Source organism: Ornithorhynchus anatinus, chromosome 16, assembly GCF_004115215.2.
Source record: "Ornithorhynchus anatinus isolate Pmale09 chromosome 16, mOrnAna1.pri.v4, whole genome shotgun sequence".
In the NCBI taxonomy this organism is placed as follows: domain Eukaryota; kingdom Metazoa; phylum Chordata; class Mammalia; order Monotremata; family Ornithorhynchidae; genus Ornithorhynchus; species Ornithorhynchus anatinus.
The window spans coordinates 43,815,298-43,835,543 of record NC_041743.1 but is presented as its reverse complement, the minus strand read 5'-3'; the positions used below and the strand labels follow the sequence as shown (position 1 = coordinate 43,835,543).

General features: G+C 60.6%; 1 protein-coding gene across 1 annotated transcript in view; it reads right to left on the bottom strand.

The window, feature by feature from the left end:
* Positions 1-14,719, bottom strand: part of MACO1 (macoilin 1) — a 39,416-nt gene extending 24,697 nt beyond the window's left edge. The window contains exon 1 of the mRNA XM_029080842.2: positions 14,606-14,719. Within this exon, the coding sequence (XP_028936675.1) occupies positions 14,606-14,685 (80 nt within the window). The 5' untranslated portion in view covers positions 14,686-14,719. The remainder of the gene's footprint in view (positions 1-14,605) is intronic.
* Positions 14,720-20,246: the final 5,527 nt, after the last annotated feature.

The following is a 20,246-nucleotide window of genomic DNA, read 5'->3' as shown; positions in this document are numbered from 1 at the left end:
TAGAACGGTGCTCTGCACGTAGCGAGCGCCTAACAGATCCCGACATTATTATTAAATGAACAGGGCACTGCTCCGGGCCTCAGCTCCCTCGTCTGTAAAACGGCGATTACGACTGTGAGTCCCGCGCGGGATAAGGGACCGCGCCCAACCCGATTACCTCGTACCTACCTCAGTTAGACCGTAAGCCCGGCAGACGGCGGGGACCGTCTCCATCTGTCGCCGACTTGTTCGTTCCAAGCGGTTAGGGCAGTGCCCTGCGCACAGTAAGCGCTCAATAAATACTACCGAATGAGTACCTCTGCGCTTCGGAACAGTGCTCGGCGCGCAGGAAGCCCCTGCGAGCTCGTTCGGGGAAGGGAACGTGTTGCGTCGTCCTCTCCCGAGGGCTCGGTGGGTGGAGCGCTCTGCACACGGCAAGGGCTCGCTAGATCCGACCGAACGGACGAACGAGTGCCGGAATCATCGTCGTTACTATTAAGAAGCCAGACCTCAGGGTCCCCCTCTGCCTGCGCGGCTCGGTGCGACGGAGGACCCGCCCCCGGAGCCCATCGCCGCTCCCCGCCGCTTACCCTTTGCCCGCTGCGGGTGGGCAGCCCTCCGTGGGGAGAAAGGAATAGAGCGGCACCTCGCCTGGGCGCCTTTCCCGAGCTCGGCCCTCCCCCCGGCCCCGCGTCGCCCCCCCCCGGACTCTCGGGTCCCCGCCGGCTTCGGGCGGTGCCCGCGCCGGCACGCGCCCTATCGCTCCGCGCCCGTCCCTCGCTTGCTCTCCCCGGCCCGGGTCTGGACACGGTTCCCGCTCAGGCCGAGGTAACTTCATTCGCTCCTTCGATCGGCTTTACCGAGCGCTTCCCGGGGGCGGGGCGCTGGACTGAGCGCTTGGGAATAGACGGCAAAAGAGGGAAACATTCCCGGCCCGTAGAACGACCAGCGAGCCGTACGGGCTCTGAGAAGCCGCGTGGCTGAGCGGTTGGGGCCCGGGCCTGCGAGGCCGAAGGACCTGGGTTCTAATCCCGGCCTCGCCGCCCGTCTGCTGCGGGACCCCGGGCAGGTCACTGCACTTCTCTGGGCCCCGGCAACTTCGTCGGCACAACGGGGATGAAGACGGGGAGCCCCATGTGGGACGGGGACCGGGTCCGATCTGACTGGCTTGTGAAATAATCATCCTGGAACTCGTTCAGCGCTCATTATGAGCCGAACACCGTTCTAAGCACTGGGGTTGCGATAACAACTCCCTCTGGGAGTTCAGGCCGGGGGGAGGGCGTGGGCCGTAAGCCCGCCGTGGGCGGGGGCCGCGTCCGTTTATTTTCCTACTGAACTCCCCCGAGGGCTCAGGGCAGAGCTCTGCACACAGTAAGCGCTCGAGAAATACGACCGAATGAGTGGGAGACACGAGAGGGAGGAACGGCGAGGAGGTGGCGTTCGAAGAGCAAAGTCTGTCAACCCTTTTAGAGTAAGAAACGGATCCCCGTCCTTAAGGAATTTATCATCTCCGGAAGCGGGAGAGAGAGAGAGAGACACATCAAAGAACTCTCCCAGGCACTCAGTACAGCGCTCTGCACGGGGTAGGCGCTCAATATCTATATCACTGATCGACGGGTAGGAGGAAGAAGGAAAAGGGGGTTTTGACCATTTCGAAAAACCACAGTCCCCTCCCCGCTTCCGGAGAGGTCAGGTTTCCCCACCGCCCCTTCGATTCGGGCAGCCAAAGGTCAGGAGACTTACCGGGGACCGGAGAGACAGAAAAGAGGGACGGGAGGGAAATTCACCTTTGCTGTCTGAAGCCCGACAAGGAGGAAGTGGGCAGAAGGCTGCAACTGAGAAAGAGGAGAAGGGGCACCGAGGCTGGGACTCACCGAGGAGGAGGAGGAGGAGGAGGAGGGAGACAAAATCTGTGGAAACTCTGATCCCCTGAACCACAGAGAGCACAGTAAAGGAAATACTGAACACCTCCCAGAGGCGAAGGGGGATCCCGGCGAATGACGATCCAAAGGCCTGTGGGTTTCCCTCGCTCCGGAAGCATCCCCGATTCCTCTTTCGGACCCCATCCTTGAAAAGAAACTAAGCGAAATCCAAGTGAGAAGGCTGGGGCCGGAACGCCTCCGGGAATTTTCCCGGACGTGTCGGCGTGGGGTTCTTCCACCGTACTCTGAAGGGCTCACGAATGGCGTGTGGCTCTGAAGGGCGGCCCGATCTCACCCCCCCGGACTCTGCTGACGCGTTACTCTTGAGAGCGACAACCCCGGTGCCCGTCTAGCACCTCCTCTGTGCCGAGCACCGTCCTGAGCGCCGAGGCGGATACAAGACAGTGGCAGAGGCCGCGGACAAAACCGTGTCCCACACAAACTAAAAGACCGGGCATCTTCTCTCCCCATTGCACAGAGGGGAAACTGAGGCCCGGGGGGGGATTAAGCGACTCGACCGAGGTGACCCGGAAGGCCAGCGACAGACCCAGAAGCTGGCTCTCCTCCAGACTGTCCGCTCGCCGTCGGCAGGGGACGCGACGGTCGCACTGCATTATACTCTCCCGAGTGCCTGGGACAGTGCTCCGCACGCAGTAAGCGCTCAGTAAATAGGGCTGACTCCTTTAATTCATAATAAATTAATAATGATAACGGTACTCGTTAAGCCCTTACTACGTACAAGCCCCGGGGTGGATAGGAGACAATCAGGTCCCCGTCCACAAGAGCCTCACCGCCTAAGCAGGAGGGAGTCCGATTTAACGCCCGTCTTACAGACGACGAAACCGAGGCCCAGGGAGGTCGAGCGACTTGGCCAAGGACGCCCAGCAGGCGAGCTGCGGCAGGGGGATCGGGAGCCAGATCGTCCGCCTCCCGGGCTTCCAGCAGGCCATGCTGCTTCCCTCTTTGAAGAATTGCCCGAGCTGGAAGAATCTGAAGGATTAAAAGCCAGAGGGCGAACCCTGAGAGGCCAGAGCAAACCAGGCCCTCTAAAAGAAGATACCCGAATAAAAATAATAATTAAAAAAAAAAAGAGACCCTAGAGCGGTACGGGTTGAAACGATCCGAAAAACGGCAATATCGATAGTTTGGAAGCAGCGTGGCCCTCGGGGAAAATGCACCAGCTGGGAGGAAGAGGATCCTCTCTAGAAGCGAAGCTTGCTGTGGGCAGGGAAAATAGTAACAGCGGCATTTAAGCGCTCACAATGTGCCAAGCACCGTTCTAAGCGCTGGGGTAGACAGAAGACAATCAGGGTGTCCCGGGTGGGGCTCGCAGTCTTCAACCCCATTTTAGAGATGGGGGAACTGAGGCCCAGGGACGTGAAGCGACTCGCCCCAAGTCACGCAGCTGACGAGCGGCGGAGCCGGGATCAGAACTCACAAGCCGCGACTCCCGAGCCCGGGCTACCAACTCTGACTCAGCGGAAAGAGCCCGGGCTCGGGAGTCAGAGGGCTTGGGTTCCGATCCCGGCTCTGCCATCTACCGGCTGCGCGACCGTGGGCAAGCCGCTTCACTTCCCCGGGCCTCGGCTCCCTCCTCCGCAAAACGGGCATGAGGCCGGCGGGCCCCACGCGGGACAGACCGCCGACCTCGGATCTACCCCGGCGCTCAGAACGGTGCCCGGCACACAGCAGGCGCTCACCGAACGCCATCGTCGTCGTCACTCTCCCAAGGGCCCGGCACAGCGCTCCGCACGCGGTACCCGCTGAAGAAGCACCGCTGACGATGACGCCGGCCTGGGTCCCGATCCCCACTCCGCCGCTTGTCCGCGTGACCTCGGGCAGGTGGCCCAGCTTCTGAGGCGGGTCCCTCAGCCGGGAGAGGGGGATTCGCGACGGGGCCCGGGTCCACCCGGCGCTCCCTACGCCGGTCGGCAGGCGGGAAGCGCTTCGATACCACCGTGATTTTCAGGAAGCGGGAGGAACTGGAAAGTCTGCCGCGCTGACTGTTGAACCCTTCCTCCCGGACGCCGAATCCAGGGCTCCGCCCCCAGCCTCCTCCTCTGATCCGGAAACCCGTCGTGGGCAGGGGACGCGTCTCTTACGCTGTCCTCCCCCAAGGGCGCTCTGCACAGAGCAGACGCTCGTCGAGCCCCACGGCAAGCACTCGCCGAACGCCGCTGATCGATCAGGCGCCGGCGTGAACGCGAGGGAGTAAAATCATTGATAGAGCAGGAGGTTTTGCGGCGAGTGATCCGGAACGGATTGCTATTTCTGTCACGGTTCCCTCCGTCCGACAGCTGAACGGCGAACCCGTGCCAAACTGCGGGGACTATTTATTTCGACAGGAAGATTCATACGTGCGGGTGGGGGGGAAAGAAAAAGCCCCCGCCGAAAATCACGCCAGACACACTCTGGCAAAAAAAGAAACACACGAGCCTCCCAGCGGGACAGACTTCCACCCCTAACGTGTGGAAAACGCAAAATCCGGCGCCGAGGGAAGACGGGCGGCTGGAAGCTTCGGTGGAGGCACGGCGATCGTGGTTATTCGTCGTGGCTCAGTGGAAAGAGCCTGGGCTTGGGAGTCACGGTTAATGGGTTCAAATCCCGGCTCTGCCACTTGCCGGCCGCGGGACCCCGGGCGAGTCACTTCACTTCTCTGGGCCTCAGTTCCCTCATCCGTGAAACGGGGAATAACGGTGAGCCTCACGTGGGCCGACCCGATGACCCCGTATCTCCCCCAGCGCTTAGAACAGTGCTCTGCCCAGGGTGAGCGCTTAACAGATACCAACATTATTATTACCTGTCAGGCGCTTACGACGTGGCGGGCTCTCTACTGAGCGCTGGGGGGGTACGGGCAAATCGGGTCGACGCGGGCCCGGGAACCGAGAGCCAGGGAAGCGAGGTGACGCGCCCGGGGTCCCACGGCAGACGGGCGGCACGGCGGGGATTAGAAACCCCGGTCCTTCTGACTCCCATAATGTTGGTCTTTATGAACCGTCTCCTAGGGGCAGGGCACTGTTCTGAGCGCTGGGGGAGATACAGGGTCATCAGGGCGTCCCTCGTGAGGCTCCCGGTCTTCGTCCCCACTTTCCAGATGAGGTCACTGAAGCCCAGAGAAGAAGTGACTTGCCCACAGAGCCGGCATTCGAACCCATGACCTCGGACTCCCAAGCCCGGGCTCTTTCCACTGAGCCGCCATTTTAGTTCCGCAACGAGCCCGGATACGGGTCTCTGACGCAGCGGAGACGCCGCCCCCTCTTCCCCAAACTGGAACGAAAGGCCCGTTTCCCCGTCCGTAAAATGGGGATCCGCTACCTACCCTCTCTCCCGCTCAGACTGCGTCCCCCGGCCGGGTCCAGGCTCATCACGTCTGTCTATCTGCCCCGGCGCTCAGCACAGCGTTGGGCACAGGGTGTCGCACCCTGCCGCCGCACTCCACACCGCAAACTCGCCGCGGGCAGGGGACGGGTCCGCCAGCTCCGTTGTACTGTACTCGCCCGAGCGCTTGGCGCGGCGTCCGGTAGACTAGGCCGTAAGCTCACCGGGGGCAGGGAAGGCATCTCCCAAATCCGTTGTACCGTCCTCTCCCAAGTGCGTAGCGGAGCGCTCTGCGCCCAGTAGGCGCTCAATAAATAACACTGATGATGATGATGCTGTCATTATTATTACTCTGGGGATGCACCGACCCTCTCTTACCCAAAGCTTACGCCGCAGCCTAACGGCAATACTGATAATCACGGTATCCGTTAAGCGCTTCTACGTGCCAGGCACCGTACGAAGCGCTGGGGTGGCTACGGACGGCTCATGGGTTCGAATCCCGGCTCCGCCCCTCGTCGGCTGGGTGACTGTGGGCAAGTCACTTCTCTGGGCCTCAGTGACCTCATCGGGAGAATGGGGGTGAAGCCTGGGAGCCCCACGTGGCACAGCCCGATTCCCTCGTGTCTACCCCGGCGCTTAGAACAGTGCTCGGCACATAGTAAGCGCTCAACCGATACCAACATTATTAGAAGCGGCTTGCCCGGCCCGGGGTCACGGAGCGGGACACGCGGCAGAGCGGGGATCTCTGACCCCGCCGGGGCTCGTCCCGTTAGGCTGCCGCTTCCCTGAGAAGTGAGGCGAGTTGCCCAAGGTCACACCGGGATGTGTGAGAACCCAGGTCCTTCCGACTCCCGGGCCCTCGCCGCTCGGCCACGCTGCCTCTCCCTTACGCCCCGGTCTGTATTCCTGTCGAGGTCCGTCTTCCCGTCTGGAGTTTGAGCTCCCTGTGGGCGGACGGCAGGCCTACTTATTCTGTTCCTTGCTCCCTCCCGAGCGGGGCTCCGTACGCAGCGACCGCTCCGTAAACCCCTGGCCTCGAACCCGCTTTCCTTCGCCCCTCGCCCTTAAAATCAACCCGAGGCCGCGGACAGAAAAGGACGAGGAGACGGGACCGCAGGGGAGACAGCCCCCCCCCCCCCGGCTTCGCATCTTCCATCCCGGGATCGCAACGGCGCCCGAGACGGCCCCGGGAGTTGCCTTCCACCTTCCCGCCGAACCCGACGCCGAAACCCCCGACGGCGGAGGCCTTCGACGGAGGCGATGAGAAGCAGCCCGTCCGCCGACATCCCCGACCGGCGAGGCGACCGGATCTTCCCGAAAAGCCGCCGCGCGCGGGCCGCGAATCCCTCGGTTACGGCTCGCTCGGTTCTCCTCCCGGCCACCGCGGGGAGCGGGAGTCTGATCAGAAGCGGCGCGGCTCGGTGGAGAGAGCCCGGGCTTTGGAGTCCGAGGTCACGGGTTCGAATCCCCGCTCGGCCACACGACTCTGGGCAAGTCGCTTCGCTTCTCGGTGCCTCAGTGACCTCATCTGTAAGACGGGGATTAAGACGGTGAGCCCCACGTGGGACGACCTGATTGTTTTTACGAGATGTCCTTCCCCTCGACTCTATTTACCGCCATCGTTCTCGTCCGCCCGTCTCCCCCGATTAGACCGTGGGCCCGTCAGAGGGCGGGGGCCGACTCTATCTGTTCCCGATTTGTCCATTCCAAGCGCTTAGTACAGTGCTCTGCACATAGTAAGCGCCGAATAAATAATATCGAACGAATGAATGAATTTCCGTGTCTACCCCAGCGCTTAGAACGGTGCTCGGCACACAGTGAGCGCTTAACGGATACCAACGTCGTTATTATTATTATTATTATTATTGATGCTATCTCCTCCGGCGCTCAGAACAGCGCCCGGCACGCGGTAAGTGCCGTCGTTAATATTACGAGGCGACAGTCGCTCCGCTCAGGCCCAGAGCCCCGGGCGCGACGGGGGCCGCGGCCGAGCCGATGACGATCCCTGACCCTTTCCGGCTACGGCGCGTGGCGGCGAGGGGCCCGCCGCCGGGAGCGGGGCCGTAGGTCGCTTCACGCGACCGAAGCAGCGGCGCACCCGCGGAAGCGTTCGTCCCGGCGGGCGGGATCGGGTCTCCCTCCGGGGTTCGCCCAGGCCCTCGGCGCGGTTCTCTGCTTCCGACAGCTGCTCGATAAATAGCGCGGACGGACCCGACTTGCCGGGATCCGCCCCTGCGCTTAGGACGGTGTCTGGCACACGGTCGGCGCCGAAATACCGCAATTGCTGTCGTTATGATTAACCTCTACCTGCCCCGGAGCTTCGACCGGCACGCGGCACACAGTAAGCGCTTCAAAAAATACCATTGCTATTATTCTTCGAGTCCCGTCAGCTTTGGAAGAACTCTCGAGGCCCACCCCCCCCTCCGTCATTCCGGCTTCCGACCTCGCAGAAGGGAAAGCACCGGGAAGCAAGGGGAAGCGACCTCGGAGAAGGCTCTGGCTCTCCTCTCTGCCAACTGCCGGATCCCCACCGAACACCCGGATCCCACCTGAGCTTCCTGAAGTCAACACTTGGGAACCCACATCCCGTCTGTCGGATTCAGCTCCGGCTGGGAAAATATTTAGCGGTACTTACTGAGCGCTTACCGCCCGCAGAGCCCTGGACTAAGCGCCCGGGGGAGCGCGACCCAACGATGAACAGACACGCTCCCCGCCCACGACGAGCTTCCGGTCTAGAGGGCTGAGGGGAAGAGCCCGGGCCTGGAGATCAGAGGAGCCGGGTTCTAATCCCGACTCGGCCACTTGCCTCCCGAGCGACCCGGGGCAAGTCGCCGAACTTCTCCGGGCCTCGGGTTCCTCACCTGGAAAATGGGCACTCGATACCCGTTCCCCTTCCCCTCTGAGCCCCGGGAGGGACGGGGACCGCGTCCGACCCGACTAACCCGAATCTACCCCGGTGTTCAGGGCAGCGCCTGACACGAGACGAAGCGCTTAAATGTCATTTAAAAGAAAAAAAATATACATCTCGGGGGTGGAGCGTCCGCCCATTCTGCCGCACCGTACTCTCCCCCAAGGGTTTAGCGCAGTGCCCTGCACATACTAGGAACTCAAACACCGGGGACTGATCGATTCGCTTCAATCTGCCATTTATTATTAAGAGATAATAATAATGATCACGTTGGTATTCGCTAAGCGCTTACTCCGTGCAGAGCACCGTTCTAAGCGCTGGGGGAGATACAGGGTCATCGGGTCGGAGGCTCCCAGTCTTCACCCCCGTTCGACGGACGAGGTCACCGAGGCACAGAGAAGTGAAGTGACTTGCCCACGGTCACACAGCTGACAAGAGGTGCCACGCAGGAGGAAGGGGAGGAAGAGGAGGGGCCAAAATAGGATCAGAACCCGAGGAGAACTCCCAGCAGGCACTTTCTAAATATTAGGATTATTACCGCTAAAGCACGTGGGAAAGCGCCAAGGAGGCACGAGACGCATTTCCTGCCCACGAGGAGCTTGCCTTTTTGGAAAAGTTTCCTCCGAACGCCAATCAGTCTGTGACTCCCTCTTGGCATCTGTAAAACGGGGATTAAGAGCGTGAGCCCAACGTGGGTCGGGGACCGGGTCCAACCTCGTTAACTTGTGTCTGCTCCGGCGCGTAGAACAGCGCTGTGCAGGGATTAAGGACCTAAGTACCGCAATTATTATTTTTCACCCCAGTCTCAGAAATCTGCCCCTTTAGGGTTCTCTTCTGTTAACTCCGTCGTACCGCCCGAAGCGTTCCGGAGAGCGCTCCGCGCGTCTTTAACTCTCCTCCTTCGCCCGCGGTCCCGAGCGAACAGCCGGGAAGCTGCGTGGCCGAGGGCCTGGCGGTCAGAGGGACCCGGGTTCTGATTCCGCCCCCGCCATCTGTCCGCCGTGGGACCCTGGGCGAGTCGCTCCACCTCTCCGGGCCTCGGTTCCCTCACCTGTAAAGTGGGGGAATCAAGCCACGGAGCCCCACGTGAGACACGGACCGCGTCCAACCCGATCGGTCTGGATCTATGCCGGCGTTTACTGCGGCGCTCGGCAGATAGCGAGCACTTGTCACCGTGAAAAAACACGTTTGGAAAGTTGACGGAACCGTGGCCACGAAGGTTTACCGATTTTCAGGGGATTATAACAATAATGTACCCGTTAAGCGCTTACTTCGTGCGGAGCACTGTTCTAAGCGCTGGGGTAGATCCCGGGGAATGAGGTTGTCCCACGTGAGGCTCCCGGTCTTCATCCCCATTTTCCAGATGAGGGAACCGAGGCCCAGAGAAGTGAAGTGACTCGCCCACAGTCACACGGCTGACAAGGGGCGGAGTCGGGATTTATTAAGTGCTCAGGGCGCGCACTGAGCACTAGGGTAGACACAAGATAACCCGGCCGGACACACGGAGCTTGTCCCACACGGAGTTCCCGGTCAAAGGGGGAAGCGTCACGGGACGCGCTCACAGAGACGTAAAGTGACCCGCTCAGGGTCACGCAGCAGACAGGCGGCGGAACCGGCATTAGAACCCAGGTCTTCCGCCCGCCCCCCCCCCCCCCTTCCCCGAGGCTCGTCCTCTCCCCTCGAGGTCACGCTGCCTCTTACGACGAATCGAGGGCCTTTAACCTCGCCAGGATCACCCGTCGGAAGCCTCCGAGGGCCGGGGAAAGCGAGCTCAAACAGGTCACCGCGGAGAGATGGACGACTAAAGCGGACAGGAGTTGCCACTGAAAGGGGAATTCGCCCGATGCAACAGGTGGAAAGAAAAACAAAATACAGGACGCTCGCTCTTTAGCCCTAGAACCGAAGCTAAATGATCATCCCGCCTCACTGTAGCAAGACCACCGAATTCCCCCAGCGTCTCCAGCTCCCCCGGCCCTCCTCGGCGTGCTCGTCTCGTGCTCTCGGAGAGTTATCTCCGCGTCCCTTTCGACGGCTGGACGGGGTTCAAGAACCGTGGGGTTAATCCCCGGTCCCATACGCGCGCCGCCTCTCCCCCGGGAATCTGTCCAAAAGGGAAAAAAACCGCCTTCGTTCCCGACGGGCCGAGGCCCGAGCGCACCCGGTCGGCTGCTCGGAATCCCGGCTCGACGCGCGAGGGGGCACCCGAGGAGTCCTCTTGAACTGCGCCCTTCCACGGGCTTTCGGAGGAGAAAAATCCCCTCCGAGTGTTTACGCCAAACAGCTGCTTGGACCTCGGCCATCTCCTGCGTGCGCGTAAACGATAACGTACGCGACGTTGCGCGGCTGGGTTAGAAACACATCGGGTGTCGCCGTCAGCCGCCTCATATCCCCAGCGAGGCCCGGAGCCGGAAATGCGAAACTTTCAAAACGCAACCGGAGCCCTCGGCTAAGACGAGAGGACGGGACCCCTCCGTGGCCGACGGATGATCTCTTTCCCGCTCTCAGGAGATTCCGCACCGAGGGAAGGCGGGTTGGGACAGGCGGGACGCTCCGCTCCGCTCCGCGCGACCCCCCGCAAAAGCCCCGTCGGGGCCGGGCTTCTTTCAAAACGAACCTGGCGAAACTCCTCGGCCCCCGGGGAACCCGTTGACTTTCTCCAGTCTCCCAGGTATCGGGTTACCGGTTCAAAATGCGTGTTTCTATTTAAAGCCCTTTTCCCCCCAGCAAAAAAAAAAAAAAAAAAAAAAAAAACACGCCCCAAACCCAACGAAACAAACCCAGGGTTTCCAGTAAATTCTTCACACGCACTCTGGAGCGGCACAGTCCCTGTAAATGTCCAAAAAACTGATTTTCCCAACCGGGTGTCCGCCCCGGCGCTCGGTACAGCGGCCTGGCACCTAGTCGGCGCCTGCCCCCTACGACAACGATCCTTATCGTCAATAAGGAACATCGGCTTCCCCGGCTTTGGGATCCCGGGCTACGACCGCGGGACTCGGTTCCTCCTTTAAGGAGCCTGGACGTCCCACGGGGGAGTTAAGAAAGAGGAAAGGGAACCCAACCCCCCCCCCCGCCCCCTCCCCAAACTGGGTGTGTGGGGGGGTGGGGACGGGGGGTCCCGAGCCTGGGGACACTCTCTTTCATTAGGTGATAGTCGTTATTCATAATATGGGTATTATCTGGGACACTGTCACTCATCCGGTGGCATCTGTTATTAATAAAATAGGCAGAGAAGCGGCGTGGCTCAGTGGAATGAGCCCTCGTGGGTTCGAATCCCGGCTCTGCCACTTGTCAGCCGGGTGACGGCGGGCAAGTCTCCGGGCCTCAGTTCCCTCATCTGTAAAATGGGGACGAAGACCGTGAGCCTCCCGTGGGCCAACCTGATGACCCTGGATCTCCCCCGGCGCTCGGAACGGTGCTCGGCACAGAGTAAGCGCTTAACGGATGAATACCAACATCATTACTATTTGGGACACTTGCAGTCATTCGGTGGTACTTATTATTAATGGTATAGGTATCATCTGGGACACATTCATTCGGTGGTCTTTGTTACTGATAACCTAGGTCTTATTTGGGACGTTTTCATTCCTTCGGTGGTATTTATCATAAATAACACAGGTATCATCCGGGACCCTTTCGTCCATTCGGCGCTATTTATTACGAATAATACAGGTATCGTTCGGGACGCTTTCATTCGTTGGGCGGTAGGTGTTACCGATAATATAGATATTATCCGGGATGCTTTCAGTCATCCGGCGGTGTAATAACGACGACGGAATTTAAGCGCTTACTAGGCGCAGAACACTGTTCTGAGCGCTGTGGGGGGAGGGGGGGGGACGACAAAGCGATCGGCCTGCCCCATGTGGGGCTCGCAGTCTTCATCCCCATTTTACAGACGAGGGAACTGAGGCCCAGAGCAGTGAAGCGACTTGGCCAAAGTCGCCCAGCTGACAAGCGGCGGGGCGGGGATCAGAACCCATGACCTCTGACTCCCGAGCCACTGAGCCACGCCGCTTCACGGCGGTATTTATTGTTAATATCACAGGTATTTACGTAGCAGTACGTTATACGTATGGGTATAGGTATCGGCGAGCGCTTAACAAATACCAACGTTATTACTCTTTAGGACACTCTCATTCATCCGGCGGTATCTGTCACGGATAATACAGGTACCGTTTGGGACATTCATCCGGTGGAATTTATTATGAATAATACAGGATATCACCTGGGACGCTTTCATTCATCCGGTGGTATTTATTATCGATAACACAGGTATTATTTGGGGCGCTTTCATTCATTCGGCGGTATTCACTAAGAATAACACGGGTGTTATCTGGGACACTTTCCTTCACCCGGGGGTATTCGTTATTGACGATACAGACGTTATTTGGGACACTCTCGTTCATCTGGTGATATCTGTTATAATCTAGGTATAATCTAGTCTGGAATACTTACATTCACCCGGTGGTATCTCTCACGGATAACGTAAGTATCATCTGGGACACTTTCACTCACCCGGCGGCATTTATCATTGACGACGATAATCACGACGGCATTAGTTAATAAGCGCCTACTACGTGTAAAGCACCGTTCTAAGCGCTGGGGGGGGGGGGGGGCGCGGGGAGGGCGATACAAGGCCATCAGGTTGCCCCACGTGGGGCTCACGGGTCTAATCCCCATTTTCCAGATGAGGTCACTGGGGCCCAGAGAAGTGAAGTGACTCGGCCAGAGTCACCCGGCTGACGGGCGGCCTAGCCAGGATTGGAACCCACGACCTCCGGCTCCCAAGCCCGGGCCCTTTCCACCGAGCCACGCTGCTCGGGCCACTTCCGTCCGGTGGCATCTCTCGCACTGTCGGCACCGTCTGGGACACTCCCATCCGGCCGGTGGTATTCACTATGGATAACACAGGTCTGATCCGGGGCCCCTCCCTTCACCCGGCGGTATCGGGCATCGACGATAAAGGCATCGTTTGGGACACTTTCATTCGGTGGTAATCATTATACTGCAGGTCCGATCCGGGCCACCTTCATCCGTCCCGCGGTACTCGTGACGGGTAATACGGGTATCATTTGGGCCACTCTCATCCATTCGGCGGTATTATTGATAATCTAGGTCTGACGGGGGAGCCTCTCCGTTCACCCGGCGGTGTCCGTCATTGCTAACGAAGGTATCACCTGGGACACTTTCACTCGGTGGCGTTTATTATAGCGTGGGCCTCGTCTGGGCCACCCTCACCCGTCCGGCGGTATAGTAGCGGCCACACCCCGGGTCCGACGGGGGACCCTTCCGGTCCCCCGGCGGCGCCCGTCACGGACGACGAGGGTATCGTCGGGGCTCCTTTCATCCGGCGGCATCTGCTACACCGCAGGCACCGCCTGGGACGCCTCCATCCGTCCGGCGGTATCATCGATAATCTAGGCCCGACGGGGGACCCTCTCGGTGCTCATCCAGGTACTGGCGGGGCTCCTCTCATTCAGGCGGCATCTATTACGGTCCAGGCGTCGTATGGGACATCTTCACCCATCCGGCGGTATAACGGTAGAGGGGCTCCAGGCCCGACGGGGGACCCTTTCCCTCACCCGGGGGTGTCCCTTACTGACGAAGGGATTATGGGGGCCCCCTTCGTTCGGCGGCACCTATTACAGCGCGGGCACCGTCTGGGCGCCTCTCCCCCATCCGGGGGTATAATAATAGAGATGCTCCAGGCCCGACGGGGGACCCTTTCCCTCACCCGGGGGTGTCCCTTATTGACGAAGGGATTATGGGGGCCCCTTTCGTTCGGCGGCATCTATTACAGCGCGGGCACCGTCTGGGCGCCTCTCCCCCATCCGGCGGTATAATAATCTAGATGCTCTAGGCCCGACGGGGGGACCCTTCCAGTCACCCCGTGGTGTCTCTTATTAATAAAGGTATCCCTGGGGCCCCTTTCACTCGGTGGCATCTATCACAGCGCGGGCACCGTCTGGGCCCCTCTCCTCCATCCGGGGGTATAATAATCTAGATACTCTAGGCCCGACGGGGGGACCCTTTCGTTCACCCAGTGGTATCTATTACCGATGCCAAAGGTGTCATCGGGGCCCCTTTCGTTCGGTGGCATCTATAACAGCGCGGGCACCGTTTGGGCGCCTCTCCCCCATCCGAGAGTGGAATAATCTAAATTCCCAGGCCGGGTGAGGGTGTCCCTTATTAATAAAGGGGTCATCGGGGGCCCCTTTCGTTGGGTGGCGTCTATTCCGGCGCGGGCACCGTTTGGACGCCTCTCCCCCATCCGAGAGCGGAATAATCTAAATTCTCTAGGCCGGGTGAGGGGGCGTGTTATTAAGGCGGGGGTCGTCGGGGCCCCCTTGGCTCGGCGGCGCCTATTCCGGCGCGGGCAGCGTGTGGACGCCTCCCCGCGTGGCGGGGGGGAGGGACGCGCGTCGGGGCTGCGGGCGTGGCGGGGGAGGGGAGGGGGGAGGGGGCGGCGGGGGGTCCCGACCTTCCGTAGATGCCGTCCGCGATCCTGTTCCGCTTGAGGGGCCGGCGGAGCTTGGTGCAGTCCGCGTTCCGCCGCTTCATCCTCCCGCCGCCGCCGCCGCCGCCGTCGCCGGGGGCCCCGCCGCCCCCGCCTCAGCGCCGGCCCGGCATATGCGGCGGCCCCCAACGCACCGCGCAGGGTGGGAGCCCGGAGCCCAGGGGAGGGAGGGGCGGGCGGGCGGGCGCGCGGCCAGAGGAGAAGACCGACCGGGCCCGACCAGGCCGCCGCCGCCGCCGCCGCCGCCGCCGCAAACAAAGAAATGACAATTCCGGGCCCCGCCCCGCCCCCCCGCCCCGACGGACGGGCCCCGCGCCCAATGGCCGCCCGACCCCGCGGGCTCCCCGCCAATGGCGGCCCGCGACGCCCGCCCCGCCCCCCCCGCCCGACGGACGGCCGGCCCGGCCAATGGCGCGGCGCCCCCCGCCGACGCCCCCGCCAATCGGGGGCCGCTCCCCCGAGCGGGGGGCGGGGCCGGCGCGCTTAGAAATAGGGCCTATAAATAGCGCCGCCGAGGCGCTGCGACGTTTCACCGCGCGCGCGCGGGGCGGGGGGGGAGGCTTATTCGGCTTTGGGCTGTTTAAGGGGTCCCGTCCCCGGCCGGCGGAGCGACGGGGGGAGGCGGCGAAGGGGCCGTCGTCTCGTTCCGTCCCGTCCCGTCCTCCCCGGCCGGCGGATGACAAAGCAATCCCCCCGCGGCGCGCTCCGGCCCCGCCCCCCGCCCGACGGGGTGACGGCCCGACGCCCGATGGGGCGGGGTTCCGCGGGGCGGCGCGCGGCGGAGCGCGTGGCGGGAGGGGGAGGAGGAGGAGGAGGAGGACGGGGAGAGGCGGGCCCCGTCGGCCTTCCACGTCTGCAGAGGCGGCGGGGCGGGGGGGAGGGGGCGGTGGCTCCCCGGCACGGGATGCGCATGCGCGGGAGGGGGGCGCATGCGCGGGAGGGGGGCGCGGGCGCGCGCCCGGGTCCGGCCAGCGGCGCCGCTCCGGGGGAGGGGTGGGGGCGTGTGCGCATGCGTGAGAGGAGAGAGCGGGAGGTGCGCGCATGCACTGGGAGAGGGAGGGGGGAAAGGAAAAGAAAAAAACAAGTCCCTGTCTGTCGGGGGGGGGGGGTGTAGGCATGCGCGTAAGGGGGGGGGGACATGCGCATGCGCTTGGGGAGGGGACAGGAAAAAAGGAAAACGTGGAGAGGGGGTCTGCGCGTGCGCGTGGGGAGGGGACGGAAAAAAGGAAAACGTGGAGGGGGGGGCGTGCGCGTGCGCGTGGGGAGGGGACGGAAAAAAGGAAAACGTGGAGGGGGGGCGTGCGCGTGCGCGTGGGGAGAGAAAAGAAAAAGCCGGGGGGGGAGTGTACGCATGCGCGTGGGGAGAGAAAAGAAAAACCTGTGGGGGTGTGCGCATGCGCGTGGGGAGAGACAAGGAAAAACCGGGGGGAGTGTGCGCATGCGCGTGAGGGAGGGAAGCGAGAGGAGGAGAAGAAAAGAGAAGGGGGAGGAGAGGAGAAGGAGAAGGAGCGGTAGAACGGAGGAGAAGAAGAAAATAATGATGAGGGCATTTGTTAAGCGCTCACTATGTGCCAAGCGCTGTTCTAAGCGCTGGGGGAGGGAGGTGATACAAGATCATCAGGTTGTCCCCACGTGGGGCTCCCGGTCTTCATCCCCATTTTGCAGAAGAGGTGACTGAGGCCCAGAGAACTGAGGTGACTTGCCCAAGGTCACACAGCCGACAAGTGGCGGAGCAGGGATTCGAACCCGCGACCTCTGACTCCCAAGCCCGGGCTCTTGCCACTGAGCCACGCTGCTTCTCTGGAGAAGAAGAAAAGAGAAGGAGAAGGGAAAAAAAAGAGAGGGAGAAGGAGCAGTAGAAAAGAGAAGGAGAAGAGGAAAGGAGAATAATAACGTTGGTATCTGTTAAGCACTTACTATTTTGCGGAGCACTGTTCTAAGCGCTGGGGGAATTACAGAGTAATCTGGCTGTCCCACACGAGGCTCACAGTCTTCATCCCATTTTACAGATGAGCGGATTGAGGCCCAGAGAAGTGAAGTGACTTGCCCACAGTCACACAGCTGACAGGCGGCGGAGCCGGGATTCGAACCCATGAAGAAAAGAGAAGGAGAAGACGGAGAAGAAAGGAGGAGAAGAAAGGAGGAGGAGAAAAAGAAGGGAAAAGGAAAAGCTGAGCTCCTGATCTGTCAACCGGGCAGCTCCTTGGACGGGGGAGGGGGGGGATTTATGTGCGTGTGTATGTGAGAGAGAGAGAGAGGAAAAAGAAAAAATAAAGAAGAGCCCAGGACCTGATGGAGGGGTGGGGTATGCGAGAGTGAGCCCAAGCGAACGATTTTATTGATTTGAATTGATGCCCGTCTCTCCCCTCCCCGCCGCTCCCCAGACTGTAAGCTCCCTGTGGGCGGGGAATGTCACGGCTTATTGTTGTATTGCGGTCTCTCGAGCGCTGTCCACGCGCAGTAAGCGCTCAATAAACTGGATTGAATGAAACAGCCGGACGGCTCCTCGCCCTGGGAGGGAGCACCCGGGGACCCGGGACGGGAAGGAAGGATGCGTGTGACGGAGACGCACAGAGACGGCGTGGGTCCGTGTGGGTCCCCGCGGAGGCGGCCCGGGTCCGGGCGGCGGGTGGCCCTCGGGTCCCGGGGTCCGCCGCCGCCTGGACGGGTTCGTGACGATGATGTCGGTATCTGTTAAGCGTTCACTACGTGCAGAGCGCTGTTCTAAGCGCCGGGGGAGATGCAGGGTCATCAGGTGGGCCCGCGTGGGGCTCACGGTCGTCCTCCCCATTTGACAGATGTCACTGAGGCGCAGAGAAGTGACCTCCCCCCCGCCCCCGTCACCCAGCTGCCAAGTGGCGGAGCTGGGATTCGAACCCATGACCTCTGACTCCCAAACCCGGGCTCTTCCCCCGGAGCCCCGCTGCTTCATGTTTGTGTCCTTGAGGACGGGAGCCTTGGGAATCAGAAAACCTCTAAAACTCTTGACTGATCCGTGGTAGGGGCAGGTCACCACGTAACTGCTTGGATGATACAAATCGTACAAAGTCAGTAAAAGAGAAGATGAGCAGCGTCAGAGTAAATAGGCGAAATTGTGCAAAACTGTGACAAAATGATCAGGTTTCCATTATACGTGTTCCCGTCTGCCCGTCTCCCCCGATCGGACCGTAAGCCGGTCAAACGGCAGGCACCGTCTCTATCCGTTGCCGACCTGTTCATTCCAAGCGCTTAGTCCAGTGCTCTGCACAAAGTAAGCGCTCGATAAATACTATTGAATGAATGGATGAATGTATACGGCAAAAAATGCAATACATTTTTGCGGCTGCTTTTTCAACACAACACGTTTGAAATTGCTCTGGACCTGGCACCTGGCCGTAGGCCTCGCGCGTAGTTCTCGGCCTCGCCCCTCGGCCGGGCACCCTTCCGGCCGTCGGCGTGAGGCCGGCCCGCTTTAGCCGCCCCCGGGTGCCCGGAGGGTTTTGAACCCGGGCCCGCTCCGTGGCCGTCGGGCACCTGACCGTGGTGACGTTCGTTGGGTCTTGGATGGTGTGATGGCGGGGCGGAGGCGCGTGCGAGTCTGGAGCGGCGACTGCTGTTGTGCACGCGGGTCTCTGGGTCTGGGATTGCTGCGCGTGTGGGTTATATACCGGCGTTATCATTATTTCTGGGGCACTTACCGTGTGCGGAGCACTGCGCTAAGTGCTGGGGAGAGTGCAATAAGATAACGGAACGGACGCATCCCCCACTTATAGCGCGCTTACGCTCTAGAGGGTATTTACTGAATAGTTACCGAGTGTGGCGTGGCTCAGCGGCAAGAGCCCGGGCTTGGGAGTCAGGGGTCATGGGTTCGAATCCCGGCTCCGCCCCTTGTCAGCCGGGTGACCGTGGGCGAGTCACTTCGCTTCTCTGGGCCTCGGTTCCCTCATCTGGAAAATGGGGATGAAGACCGGGAGCCTCACGGGGGCCGACCCGATGACCCCGTCTCTCCCCCAGCGCCTAGAACGGTGCTCTGCCCGGAGAAAGAGCTGAACAAATACCAACAGTGTTATTATTATTCTTATTATTCTTCTTCTTCTTCTTCTTATTAAGCACTTGGGAAAGGACAATACAGAAGCATTGGTGAAATAAAGGAAAGAAATCACACCTTCTCCATCAAGCCTTCCCGGATTAATTAGCAGCATCCCATCATTTATAGAGTTTCCAGACCGGGAACTCAGTGTGAGCAGGGAGCGGGTCCACTAACTCCGTAGTATCGGTCTCTCCCAAGCGCTCAGTACAGTGCTCCGCACGTAAGGGCTCGGGCTGGGGAGTCAGAGGTCCTGGGTTCAAATCCCGGCTCCGCCGCTTGTCAGCTGTGTGACTTTGGGCAAGTCACTTCTCTGGGCCTCAGTTACCCATCTGTAAAATGGGGATGAAGACTGTGAGCCCCACGCGGGACAACCTGATCACCTCGTGTCCTCCCCAGCGCTTAGAACAGTGCTTGGCACGTAGTAAGTGCTTAACAAATGCCATCATTATTACGATGATGATGATGATGATGATGATGATGATGATTAAACACCCAGCCAACCTCGTCGGCTTTCCCTCTGCTCCTCCCCCTCTCCCTTCCCCTCCCCTCAGCACTGTGCTCATTCGCTCGTTTGTATCTATTTTTATTAGCCTATTTATTTTGTCAATGAGGTGTACATCCCTTTGATTCTATTTATTGCTATCGTTTTCCTCCGTCTCCCCCGATTAGACCGTGAGCCCGTCAACGGGCAGGGAACCCGTCTCTTGTCTGTTGCCGAACTGTCCATCCCAAGCGCTCAGTACAGTGCTCTGCACATAGTAAGCGCTCAATAAATAAATGAAGTCAACAACCACCGAATGAATCCACCGCGGCGCTCAAATACCATCGACTGATTGATCGATTACTAGCATTTACCCAACACCCACCCGGACACCTGGGAAGCGCAGAAGTAACGAAAAGGCACGTTCTCTGCCCACGAGGAGCTTACGCTGTAACGGGGGAGACAGCGGAGAGATACAACCTTGCGTAGAGAAGCAGCGTGGCTCAAGTGGCAAGAGCCCGGGCTGGGGAGTCAGGGGTCGTGGGTTCGAATCCCTGCTCCGCCGCTCGTCGGCTGTGTGTCTGTGGGCAAGTCACTTCGCTTCCCTGGGCCTCGTGACCTCGTCTGCACAACGGGGAGCCTCACGGGGGACGACCTGATGACCCCCCGTATCTACCCCGGTGCTCAGAACAGCGCTCTGCACATAGTAAGCGCTTAATAAACACCAACGTTATTAGTATCAGTTCTGCGTCGGGGACGTGTCCGCTAATTTTATCGGACTGTCCTCCCCCCGAGCTCTCGGGACGGTGCCCCGACCGTCGTGAGAGCCCGACAAATACCTCGGATTAATTTATTGGCGAATCCCACGGACTGCCCGGCAAACAAACCGGTGGATCTGGGAGCCAATTAAACCCAAGCGGTCTCCGGAAGGCCAGGTGACCCGACTCAGATTGGCAGATGTCGGACACGTCATCGGGAGGACGGACTCTCTGGAGAAGACACTGACGCTAGGACGGGGCCGGGGAGACCGTGGAAGAGGCAGATGGATAGGGGCC